Here is a 13,663-nt window from a genome sequence, read left to right as displayed (position 1 = left end):
GGGGAAAATGGTTCTGTGCGAAATGCAATTTAGTCTTGTCACATTTATAAAAGAAAAATGGAAAAGGGGCTGGGGTAAGCATTAATGTTTGAACGGATAAATAAGATTGAGAAATAGTAATACATGAAAACGTGTTTAATTTACAGGCATTCTTTCATGATGGATTGTTCCATTTTAGGCACTGTCGCAACGACAAGATGTCCACATGCATGATGTTTTTGTTGTATGTATATATTTGGTACTTATTGCTTGCGATATGTTGAGATTCTTTTTCTTATGCAGTTTGTTTCAACATCTACTTTTATTTTATTTTATTTTTTTTTCTTTAATAGGAGTAGTGTGCATGTTTAAATTCTGCAGTGCTGCTTTCAATTATAATTATTCATTTTTGTGGTCTTATTTTCTTTATTTAATTTGCGAAATTGCTTGTAAGTTAAATATCGCAATGTTTATGTAAGTCATGTTACTTAGTCTATGTTTTATTGTGATAAAAGTTTTGTCTTGTTTTATGCTGATATTATTTGTCGAAATATAAGCTGCTAAGAGCTTTTGCTTTTTGTTAACTAAATTCGGTAAAAAAAAAATACAAAAAAAAATCTGGTTAACTTGGCAGCATAAAAACACACACACACACACACACACACACACACACACACACACACACACACACACGTGATATCTATCCATAATTGTACTTAAAGAAACGCTAATGATTATGACAAGCCACAGTAGAAAAAAGTAAGTCTCTGTTTAAGCCTATTTCTTTTTACATCAAAATTCGATAATTCAGTAAAAATAGTGTCGTCTTCGGAAATACCAGGAAGGTTACTACTTTCTGTGTTTCTGCTGGTAAATATAGTTATCCATTATACAGAAATTAAATGAACGTTTTTTAAGTCACGTTTGTGTTAAAATTGTGTCCTATAATTTAATCATTTAAGTAAGGTACGAAGAACGACAACTCGTACATGTTTTGTGACAGAAATAGACTCGTCAAACCGGTTCTTTTGTGTTTGTTTACACCTGAGCCAGGTAAGTAACTCACCTGTCTAGTGAGGTAGGAAAGTCAACCAGTACCTAGAACTAGACCTCACCCAAACATCTCACCAGAGGAAAGAGGGGGAGGAGACCAGAATCCGATCGGGTTATTTGGGAAGGACAAAACGACAAAATGAGTCGGGAAATTGCTTACTCGACGGAGGTGACCAAACTGCGACACAACAAATACCTATGGGCCTCCCGTGTTATCACTGTCATGTGGGCCATTCTCACCGTCTGTTTCGCTATCCTCAATGCCGTTGCTTTTGTACAGGCTCAGTGGCTCGGGGATACAACGGAATCCCCGGGGGTAGGATTCTTTGGGCTGTATGAATACTGCGAAACGTTACAGGTACGTACGATACGGCCAGTGGTTTGTTAATTACCGTAATTATCTGTAACACGGACTTTGATAAAAGATAGACTAGCACTGACAAGTCTATATAATTTATTGGGAAGTTATCAAATAGTTTACTTGAAATAAACAACTTAAAAAACGATAATGAAATGTAATCCACCAGCCCCAGTATAGAATCCAAAATAACAATACCTGTCCATTAAAGAAAGTATTTCATTTCTCACCCAAAAATAGGTGATAGCACCTAATCGTTTTAGGGATGTCACGAAAAAGGAAAAGTAAAACGGAACGCCAGACAGCTGTATAAACAGTTAGATTAAAAAATAATAATAAGAGCTGATTATCATTAGCTGTACACTACAGAGAGGTGGCTGGTAATAGCCTCCTTCAACTAGTTGATGATTCTGCTATGAGGGGTACAATATTACTTTCGGTTCCTCTGAAATGATATTGCTACACAGTTAGGTGATATTAAGATTCATTATAGTGATACCACCTATTATTCATTACATTTATATAATCTATTCGTCATGGTGATACCACTTATTCAAACTTTATTGGTAATATCACCATAATGAATTTGTGATATCACTATAATGAATAGGTGATGTCACTATGTCACTTGGAGATATCACCCATTCATAATGGTAATATTACCTATTCAATTTGGTTTTGTGTTATCATTAAGACATTCACCAAACCCCTACATATATATTTTATACTGTGATATCACTGTAAGATATAAATGATATCATTATAATGAGTAGGTGATATCACTGTAATGAATAGGTGATATAACTAATGAATAGGTGATATCACAATAATGAATAGGTGATATCACTGTAATGAATAGGTAATATCACTATAATGAATAGGTGATATAACTAATGAATAGGTGATATCACTATAATGAATAGGTGATATAACTGTAATGAATAGGTAATATCACTATAATGAATAGGTGATATAACTAATGAATAGGTGATATCACTATAATGAATAGGAGATATCATTGTAATGAATAGGCGATATCACTGTACTGAATAGGTGACATCACTATAATGAATAGGTGATATCACTGTAATGAATAGGTGATATCACTGTACTGAATAGGAGATATCACTATAATGAATGGTGATATCACTGTAACGAGTGGATGTCACCATATCGTTTTACTGAAATCACTAAAGTAGATTAAAAAGTAAAAAGGATTGATTTGCATGTTACTCTATAGCTAGTTAATTGTTTCTAAAATTCAATTAATGTATGTTTACCACAGGTGGATGGAGATTATTCTTGTAAAGGAGATTTTATGAGTTTTGACACCATCCTTAATGATTCCTTCCGTGCTGCCAGTATGCTTGTAGGCATTTCGGCACTTCTGTTCATCGTCAGTGTTGTCTGCCTACTCCTCTTCTTCTTCCTCAAAGCAGACAAAGTCCTCAAGATCTGTGGCTGGCTCCAATTAATTGCTTGTAAGTATAATTTATTTACAACATTTAAATTACATACCCAAAGAACAAATTTTGCATGACCAAAACTCCGGAACATGTATATCCTGCATGGTAAAAAAAATAATGTTTTGAATTTCTATAGCTAGCTAAGATATCAAAAAATGTGTTTTATACAGAGATTTGTTACAGATAGACAACAGAAAATATTTGGCAGTCTTTATGTTCATGGATTTGAATATGAATACATTAGCCCATGCATGGCCTACATATATAAACATAATTAAGATTTCTACAGTATTGTCTGTTCTCAAGAGGAAAACACTTGAATATATTATAATACTGTTATTGTTCAAGCTTTTGCTATTATCAGACTATTTGATAATATTATATGTATAAGGAAGATATATACTACCATGTTGTCAGTGTAATACTGTCCACCACATACATTTCTGTTATTACATGTGTAATATGAACCACAGGAGCCGTGATGGGCTGAAGATTCCCATTGTTTTCATGGTGATGTCATAACTTAAGGGTGTCATGCTCACTATAAAATGCTACTTTCAAGTATATATGCAAAATGATTTAAGTTATGGAACTCTTTACAATTTTGTATTTTGCCAAAGTAGAGGCTCAGTAAAACAAAAAATTTGATCTTGTTTTCTAAATCTTACATGAATGGAAACTCAAATAAGTTCCTCTACATTTAGAAAAACAACTGAGAAACTTTTAACAACTTAGCAGTACAGGAACAAATGATTTTAGGGATGTTCTAAGTAAAACTACCTTGGAGTGGAGAAGAAAAGATTGTTGTTCAGTCACCTGAAACATTATCTTGGAAAATAATGTTTTGGAAAATTTAAAGTTGTTTTTTTTTAATTTTGTTTTAAATCTGCTCATTTATGCGATACACCAAAATCACTGCATATGACTTTTTCACAGACCAATTTTTAAAAAATTGACTCCCGTTTAGAAGATGATTTTAGTTTAGAAATTTTTGTATAATGCATGTTTACTCTTAATCTGTTTTATTACTTCAGCCCTTTGTATCATGACTGGGTGTATTGTTTATCCAAGTGGTTGGGATGACCCAATGGTCCGAAAAGTCTGTGGAAAGGAAGCTGCCAAATACAACTGGGGGAGATGTAACATGAGATGGGCTTTCATTCTATCTATTGTGCTGATCTTCGATGGTTTCGTTTTGTCATTCCTTGCCTTCATGTTAGCTAAACGTCAAGCTAACCTCTTGCCCAAGTATAAAGAGGAAAAATGTAAGTGATTCAGAAATACATGATTGTTATGTAAGAAATATTCCTCTGTTAGTACTTTCAATGATTTCTCTATTTCATTTGCTATAAAGTTGTGTAGATGAGAGGGAAACAATATCATATCGTACAAGTATCTGTCTATTTCTGCCAATCTCACCAATGCACTGACATATAAAATCTTCGGATTTTTTAATTCATTTCCAAGAAACAAAAGTTATCAAAGTGCTTCTTACATATGTAGAGTGATATCATGTACATCTGTTTTCCTAGAGTCTAAATTATCTAGACTCTTTTTAGATTTTAAATGGCATTGTAAAACTCTCTTTTATCACACCTGTATCTCAGTGACTTCATGAAAAGATGTGGTGTCTGTTGCCTTTACAGTAATATAATAATATTCCCACACTTTTTGATATTTTTCATTTAATAACATTTAAAAATGAAAGTATAAAGGAAGTCATGAAATATTCTGATACCTTAGGCTCATCTCAGAGTTTTTCTCAATATATGGTTAACTAACAAACGTTTGCCCATCAACTTAAATTGAATCAGTGTGCTTACAAGACTTTCTTATTACTAAGTAAGTGTGCATTTCGATACTAATGTAATCCTGTATTTTCCCAGAATCTAATGAAAGATCTTAGTAAGATGAAGCAACCATTTTTATCTATTTCTAAGCTGAACATTAATGCTTACTAAAATGGAAGTACATGGGAATATGATAGGATGAAAGGATATTGGAGTTTTACTACTGGAAAGCCTGGGGTTAACAATACAATAATCATGCTTCTTCAAATCCAAGTTTGTACTCTTGATATTTTCAGTAAACATGTCTTTTCTGCACTCTGTTATTTTTCTAATGACAGAGTCCAATATTTCTGGGTTAGAGCTATTTGACTGGTTCAAAATAGACAATCTGATCCATCAGCCGTCTGATAGAAGACGGGAACAGTGCTTGGAGGATATTCAAATGTTTAAGTACCTTAAAATCAAAGCTAGTTAGTCGTTTACCATTTCATGTTGTTACACAAGTCAGTTTTATCAATCATCAAAGGATAATTTACCCTGAGAGTTTACAGGATTCCATCACTGTTCTCAAGCTTCTAAACACCTGTTGTCCACCTGTTGGCATTTAGGCCTGGCTGGAGTTTCATTCTTTCAGAGGAAAATTTTAGTATGCAAGATAGATAGACATGTGGTATTGAGAGCAAACCCTTTGGATCATAAAGATGGCATTGAAAATAGAAAGATTCTGCAGCAATACTTGATGGTTGTGCAGGTTGTTTTCCAGGTGAACCATTCCATATAACCTGAAATGGGATGTTTCAGTGGAATTAAAATATTGATCTGTTTTATTTCAGCATATCATTGAGGTGCAGTACAGGTTAAACATTATATTGTGCCATACATGTCCACAGTTGTGTTTCTAATTATTGTAAGGATTCTTAGTCCAACTTAAACATTAAATATTTAAGTTTGGAAACTCCATGGAATTTAAGAAGTGAAAATTTTATATCAGAAAGAAACCCTTCAAAATAATACTTTAGAATTTCATAAAGGCTCAGGTTTAGTGATAGTTAATTAGGTAAAAAGTATTTCATCTCTCTAAGCACTGTTATTTCACGATAAGTATTTCTGTGGTTGGATTCTGGTTCTGATAGGTTTCAGACGTTTTAGGATGCTTTAAGATTGAAAATACTGGTAAAACTGAAAATAAATCAAGTTGTGAACTCTTCCTTTTCTTTATTTTGGACTAAGAATCCTTAACTTTGAGATAATAGATAGATTACCAACTAATTATACGTCAACTAACATCTAACATCTGCCATAGTGTTAAATATGTAAACTGTCTGACAATTCACTATGTATTAGTTGATACACCTGCAGTACAAGAAGTCAAATAATGAGCTGATTTGATCGGGAACAAAAACATTTCAACAAAGTATGTAATTAAGAAGTGATTGACAGATTCAGGTTACTTATTTTATTTTTCCCCCATCAGTTAATATTAGTATTAGTGTTTTACCCATGTCCTGCCCAGCCCTGCCCAGTCTGTCCTGCCCAGTCTGTCCTCAGGGATTTTGATAAAATTTTATGCAGAATTTACCAGTGACAGTATCTTAGATTCAGGGTTTCAAGATCAAAGTCACCAATTCGTTTATATAGAAATTTGTTCAAAAATTGATACATGTACTTACATGCATGAGAACAAGGTCTTATCTTGCCTTATAGACATTTTCTAGTTGGATAATGCAGGGGTCAAGCAGTACAAAATGGTGTCAAGAGAAAAATACATGAATATCAATTGTTTAGCAATTTTAGTTGCATTACAATTGGTCCCTGTGTTTGAGAGTTGATGTAAAAAATCAATAGTGTATAAAAGATTATTTTATAGAATCCCTGCACATTTGTTGTTCTGCACGTTTTGCTTTGTATAATATTGTTACAACTGAAGAAGTAAATAAAAGATTTTGCTTCAATACATGTTAGATATACCCTAATAGAGGAAATTAGTCTCCCTTTTTTATTTGATCTGATCCAAATGTGAGAAGCATGCAGTACATTTAGTATGTGTAGAGATATCAACATCCTTCTTATAGAAATAAACCCTGATTCATGTTGTAATGAACCCCAAAATACTGATGGACTTCCTGTTCAGGGTTAAACTTATACACAAGTCTATAACATCTGTTGGTTAAAATAATGAAATTATGTGTACATTGATATATATATGTCTAGATCATAAACCTTTTATGTCTACCATATACTAAAGTGGAAAATATATCTAATTTGTGTATGTTTTGTGTCTCAGTCTAATATTTTAAAATCTTAGTCGAGATTAGATGATATCATCTTTTACGATATTGATTACCTGTAGGTTAAAATTTATTACATCTTTTGATATTTGGCCCCAGATGATCAGGGCTTGGTTGGAGTTATTAAATGGTTAATGAAAAGTTTCAATTGTTACCATAAAAAACCCAATCACTTTCAAAGTTCAAATGACATACAAAACATATCAGATTAAATGATAAAGAATATGCTAATTATGTTTGATTCATATTTTGAAATTTTCATTAACCACTGGTTAATCAAGCTGTGAATAATTGGGACCTGTGCATTAAGGTTTTGTACTTCTGTTTATCACTTGTTTTGTTGAAAGGTTTTTATTACAATTTATAAAGTATAGTCATATGTGTCTTGAAATAGGCAGGTCACCCAGAAATTTAACAATTAAATGCATTGTTAAATGGCTATGATATGCTACATCAACTTTTCCCAATAGATTGACTATGAAGATACCTATGTAAACCTAATTAACATGTTGGATGGACAGCAAAATGTACAGTGTACAACTAAGTGTGTAGTACCTTATTCCTCCTGCTAAAAACCCACTTCCAAAACTACATTTTCTGGTCCAGAGTAATAACCAGCAATTTTTGTAGGATTTTTTTTGTGAGCCCAGAGCTCCTGCCATTTCTAAAATTTTGACATGTCCCATTACAAAGCGATGTATGGGGTTCTCATAATGTGAATGAGCCTCACAGGAAAAGTATGAGTCCAGGTCTCAAATATTGAATTCTCAAAAATTATTGATAGCAAATCTATTTATCTCTACTTTTGAGACTATGCAGTGTACTGTACATACATATACACCAAAGAATGACTCCCCCAGTCGATTTAAATGGTAGGGGTTACAGTACTGTTCAGTACAGGTATAATATATGCATGTTAACACTTTATTGTGATAGATGAACAGAAATGTTTAAAGGGACTTCAAACTTTCGAAGGAATATTTATTTTGTATCAGACCCGTCAAGATAATTTCCATGGTCACCATATACATGCCCACATCTATCAGACACACAGATATATATGCATAGAAAGTATTGTTTTTATCTGACAATCCCATGTGAAAGTCATAATGTTGGTTGATGGGCATTATATCAGCAATCAGGATATTAAATTTATCTGTAAATAATGAGATGATAAAGGAGATTATGTGTTGTTGATGATCACTTGTTCACAGAGATGAAGGTACAATGAAGGGTACCTTTGTGAGAAAGTCAATAGTGATCATTCTACACAGACTTCCTTTAAGTTAAATTTACACTAAAATTGTCCATCACCAATTATGTCAGTCTTCCATCTAGAAAAACAAAGAGCAAACACTTTGAGAAATAATGAATTATATGTTATCTTCACATTCCATTCTAAAGAGGAAAGCTGCTTTTATTACTTAGGTATGTGGTATGTTACATTAACTTGAATTTTTTATTCTGTCCTTGAGAAATATTAGAAAAATAGCAATCAACTGTATTTCATTGGATTATCAAATATCATCCAGGTAAAACTGGCCTGATTCTGAATGGCAAGATTTCTGTAAAAATGGAAGGTGGTTATTATTTGTGATTATGTATCATAAAGATGACTAGGCTCTGAAGTACATAGTCCAGGTGCTTTATGTATAGGGAACATTTTTATCACAGTGATAATACACTTTAAGCACACAGGGATTATCTTACTGTTATCAAGGAAGGTTAACTTGTGAAGTTGTGTAAATATGCTGGCTTATATAACAAAACGTTACTGTTAGGTACACCTAAATATTGAAATACTTTATTATCCGTTTGTGTTTCAACCTGTACGATTGTTTAACGATTGTCATTTTCTAATAATGAAGTATGTTTGTGTAAAATATTAGACCTGCAAGGGCTCACTTTCCCGATTTTTCGTTGTCACTTTTGATGAAACCAAAACAATGTATATTCGAAAAAAAAATGATGCTGTGTGATATATATTTATAAGTGATAGCATGTCTGTCTAAAAGCTAAATCCATGGGGTGGTAGCTCATGCATGTTCTTTGCAGGTTTTTATTTTTAGAAAAAAGCTTTCATCACATGTATTTACTACCGATGAAGGGAAGGTGTGAACGTTTCAAGTACTGTAGTACTGAACAAAGTATTGATAGTATTGTATTGAAGTACTTCACCAATCGAATTCCTTAAATTTATGCAACAAGCTCTCTGGTTGGCAGAGCCAAGTCTAGATCGATTGTGGGTGGAGCCAGGTGAAAAAATACTGTGCAGACATCGGCATTTTACAAACACTCGACTGTCGCGAGAGGTTAATTGGAAGAGTCCAAGTCACAGGTGGCTTCAGATCAGACCTAATTGGGTTGTCCCATTTGTTTCGTTCTACACCCAATGATACTTTGCTTTTCCATCGATGGTACAACGAGAAAACGAAAGTTACTCAGTACTAAACTAATTTACGTACAAAATATATATCAACAGGTTAGATCACTGGGACCGGAGAATTCATAACATCTTAACAGTGAATGTAGTCACATAGTCATTCTGTACTAGTTTTATTTATTTATTTATTTTTTTGAAGGGGGGGGGGGAGGGTTGGCTCAAAATATTTCGGTTTAAGCCCAAGCTCTATTATATGTAACAAAGAATTACGAATTACCTGGGACCTCCTGATATATGCCGATAATTCATACTGCATTAAAAAATAAAGGAATTCTGTGGTCCCATATATTTTTTATTTTATTTTTTATCTTTCCATCGAAAATTATACATATCCGCAACATGTGAAAAAACTTTGAAGTTGGTTGGGCGGAATATCTAGAGCATTTACTACTGCAAGTTCCAGAAATTCTGACACAAGTCGGGTATATTTGCCCGAAGCCTCTGTCTCATGACATTGAATACATATTCAGTTACGTTGTATTCCGGGGAATAAGGCGGCTGAAAAACCAGGGACACGCCATATTCTTTCAGCATATTTCTTAAAATGCGCTCTCCCTGTCTATGGTGATGGAATCCACAATTATCCATCACAACCACATCGCCTTGTACAAAAACAGGATTCCCCATATCGTTCGTATCGGACATAATTTCGTCGAAGAAAATTTTGCGTACTGTTGCCGTCGTCGGACATTTTTCCAGCGATTACTTAGTACTTGTTATGTAACTGATAGTGTACATTAACTCCGCCTACCGGAACAAATTGGGTGTCAGATCAACTATTCAGGTTGTCTAAACTCCGCCCCCGACCAATCACAGAGGTCGTTGTATACTTGACTCGATTATTTGAATACTTCAATACAATAGTATCAATACTTTGTTCAATACTATAGTAAGTGTGTCGTTCACACCTTCCCTTCATCGGTAGTAAATACGGCTTAATGCAAGTGCAACTATAACAAGTGCCTGTAAAAGTGCATGGCTAAGTGTCGTAGGAGGAAGGATTCTTCATGTCTTATCTTTATGTCTTAAAGAAATTGAAAGTCAGAATTTGTTTCAAGATTTATATCATGTTCGATGGAAATACTTAACAAGGAAAAAAAATTAGAAAAAGATGAAATAAAAAATTTGGTTATTCTGTTTCTATTTAATAGCGACATATCTTGTCAGAATTGGTCAAGGTCAAGACAGATTTGTCAAGGTTATGGATAGGTCAAAGTCATACAACAGTTATATGAATTTCATGGAATCAAATTATTTGCTTTTCCCTATATGAGACAGAGGTTTACATACATGGTTTGTTCAGCTGATGGAAAACCTTATTTCCTAATATTTATTGTTATATTCATATGCTAAAATATTTTAGTTTCTGCTTTTGTCTTTAGTGTCAATTTGTATGGTTTTAATTAGAATGAGTTTTCTAATATTAAGAAATCATACATACATGTATATTTAAAAAAAAAATTCCATTGAGCATTGGTTCTAGCTGATCGATCAACTTTTTCTATTGATAAAATACTAAATAATGGAATATTTATTGAACATTTTAATATAGTTGTTAATATCTGAATAATTTTCTGATGTCTGTTTCAGCTGTTGCCATAGCCAACGGTGGATACAATGCCAGTATAAACGGTTCGTTTGTCAATCCTGTCATGTATCCAGAAGAAGAGAAACAGCCACAACCATTCAGTACATTCCACACTCCTTACAGTCAAGATGAAGTGGACAATAAGGATGAAGTTTTCGAAGCTTATGACCGGGATCAGGATATTCGCCTGTAAATTTCTGATGTGATGAATTTTTCAGGTTGATATTCAGAAGTCTTTCCATTAGCTATAATGCTGCTAACAAACTGATTTGAAATTTATTGTCCATGGTTATGATTTTCTTGCTAAAGAAATTATTAGATACATTTATGACATTAGAAACAACATGTACCAGATTTGTTTTTGCATTTCCATTAACAAAAAATGCAAGTTAAACATATTTTACTTTGCTTAGCAATAATGTTATTTCACAAGCAGTCTTCAGAATAAGAACTGCCTTGTATAAACATATGTGGTTTCTTAAGAGTTAACGGTTTTAAATGTATTAGTAAAATCTATAAAGAGAACAACCTTCAGTTGTACAAATAAAATTAGTATATAAAGCATTTGTTTGCTGATGGTGTTTCAAAATTGCTGATAATAGATAGATATTTGTTTGAAAAAAACTGAAGACACTAAAATATATTGCTTTAAACTAAGAAAAATTGTCACAGTTGTCTCCTATTGATACTGTCCTATACTTTGTGACAATTTCTGAGACTGATTAACAAAAATGCACGACATTTGGACAAATGCATCTCTATACATTCCAAATTTGTTACAAAGAGCTACAGAGGAGTAAGCTTTTTTCTTAAGAAGTTTATGAGACAGTAAAACAAATATTTGTTGGAAAAATAAAATTTTTGTATAGATATTTTTTTTCCTCTATTTCGGTGTTTTACATGTACATTCAAGTTTATTCTCTAGAAGTATTGAGCACATGAACAAATTTGTCCGGTGGTAGAATGATGGTCTGTGACGTTTTCATGGAATATCATTTTTTATTTTTTGCATGTTTGCTTTTGGTAGAAAATAACAGGATTAAGATGCTCTTATCACCTGTAAAAAGGCCAATCTCATATCTATCCAACCTTTCTTAAGAAAACATTGAATTGATTATATTAATATCATTCCTAGCAATAGTTCAAACTGAAATGTAGCAAATGAGGTATTACAGATCTAAGGTAATACAGCCATGTGTTATTTTTTGCACTTGTAGTGCTAGGGTAGGATATTCATCTGCAAATTTTACCTTACACACTATTATCAGTATATAATGCAAACGTAATTATCTGTATTGAAAATTCATGCTCATTTATACATCACTGAATTGTTGTGTTGTGTGAATTTTGTTTCATGTAATGTTTGTATATATTGAATGTGTATTATAATGTACAAGTCTGAATTTACATTGATATTTGGCCTATTATAGATACCATTGGTATATATTGTCATATATTTCATTGGTGATTTTATTGATTTGATTCAATACACAACAAAAGTGGAATGCTTGTACAGTCACCTCATATTCTGAAGAGTAGTCTCCCTTGGGTTTGTGTGCAGTTAACATAGGGGTAGTTTACATGAATTACAGAACTAAACATTTCAAATAACAATACAATTTAAAAATTTCACCTACTGGAAAAAAAATTTTTTCATGTTTGATATCTGTAATTTTGTTCTACAATTCTGATAAAAGTAATATGTATATTTAGGATGACAAATTTGTGATAATTAGACCGTTGTAAACTAAAAGATCTGATAGATCTATAAATTCTTAAAAAAGTGGCAGGATCCACATGAATTTTTGTCCATAGAGATGTAATTTTTACTGCATTGTATTGAAGAAATTCAGAATAAACATCCACACATTATGTCTCCCATATGTTTGTGTATGCAAATTGTTATATTTTTATATAAAGTATTTAAAACAAAATGCACCATTGTCTTCTATTGTTATGTATATTACATGCTTAATTTTCAAAAAGTTGTTGATTTCCAGAAAGACAAAATATTGATACAAAGCTTAATATTAATAAGATAGTAATCTTTATTAGTCTTTTGAAAATTTACTCACAAAGGGAGACATGATTTTTCACTCACACTGCATGAAGTACCAGCGAGCTTATGGTATGTTGAGCATGTCTTGTCCATCTCTTGAACAGCTTCTTGTGGACACTCTTAGCAACTGGATTCTTAATTTGACTAGAAATGGAATGCTAGGAAATTTACTTATATATTTATGATCTTGACCAACGTATGAGGTAAAAAAAGATCAAGTATATTGAATAATTAATGTTAACTTTACTTCATTATCAAAAATGTCATTAAACAACACTTCATTACATTACTGGAAATGAGATTCCGAAACAAGTTCTGATAACTTGCACTTTTGTAGAGGTATTGAATATTTAAAAGCTTTCTCGTGGGTCCAGGTAGTTGATAGGCAGGTACCTAAGATGGAATACTTGTAAACACTCTCATTTAAATGACCCTGACCTACTTTCAAGATCACTTGGGTCAGTATGTTAAAATACTTTAGAACCTTCTACTGAAGAAGACATACCGGAATAAAATTTTTGCAGCATATCTTTTACAGATCATATACTCTATAGTTTCCTCAGTGTTATTTGGCCCATTATGTCAAGAACATTTGAAGAAAACGCTGTTTTCCATTATCCGGCCACCATTAAATCGGGT

The 13,663-nt window shown here is 32.7% G+C and overlaps 1 protein-coding gene across 1 annotated transcript; it reads left to right on the top strand.

The window, feature by feature from the left end:
- Positions 1–1,125: 1,125 nt before the first annotated feature.
- On the top strand, positions 1,126–11,303 carry LOC132555392 (LHFPL tetraspan subfamily member 5 protein-like). Its single transcript, XM_060219740.1, has 4 exons — positions 1,126–1,390; positions 2,676–2,871; positions 3,891–4,121; positions 10,968–11,303. Exons 1-4 carry the CDS (start codon positions 1,172–1,174, stop codon positions 11,156–11,158), a joined length of 837 nt encoding a protein of 278 aa, XP_060075723.1. The 5' UTR covers positions 1,126–1,171; the 3' UTR covers positions 11,159–11,303.
- The last annotated feature ends 2,360 nt before the right edge of the window (positions 11,304–13,663 follow it).

Source organism: Ylistrum balloti, unplaced genomic scaffold, assembly GCF_031769215.1.
Source record: "Ylistrum balloti isolate Yb309-2 unplaced genomic scaffold, AGI_CSIRO_Ybal_v1 Utg370482, whole genome shotgun sequence".
Taxonomy (NCBI): Eukaryota; Metazoa; Mollusca; class Bivalvia; order Pectinida; family Pectinidae; genus Ylistrum; species Ylistrum balloti.
Note: the sequence above shows the minus strand (reverse complement) of the source record. Positions and strands in the feature narration are given on the sequence as shown.

Coding starts and splice junctions, on each gene's coding strand:
- LOC132555392 (XM_060219740.1), top strand. CDS start 1,172: ATGAGTCGGGAAATTGCTTACTCGACGGAGGTGACCAAACTGCGACAC. Junction 1,391..2,675: donor AATACTGCGAAACGTTACAG/GTACGTACGATA, acceptor TGTTTACCACAG/GTGGATGGAGATTATTCTTG. Junction 2,872..3,890: donor CTGGCTCCAATTAATTGCTT/GTAAGTATAATT, acceptor TTATTACTTCAG/CCCTTTGTATCATGACTGGG.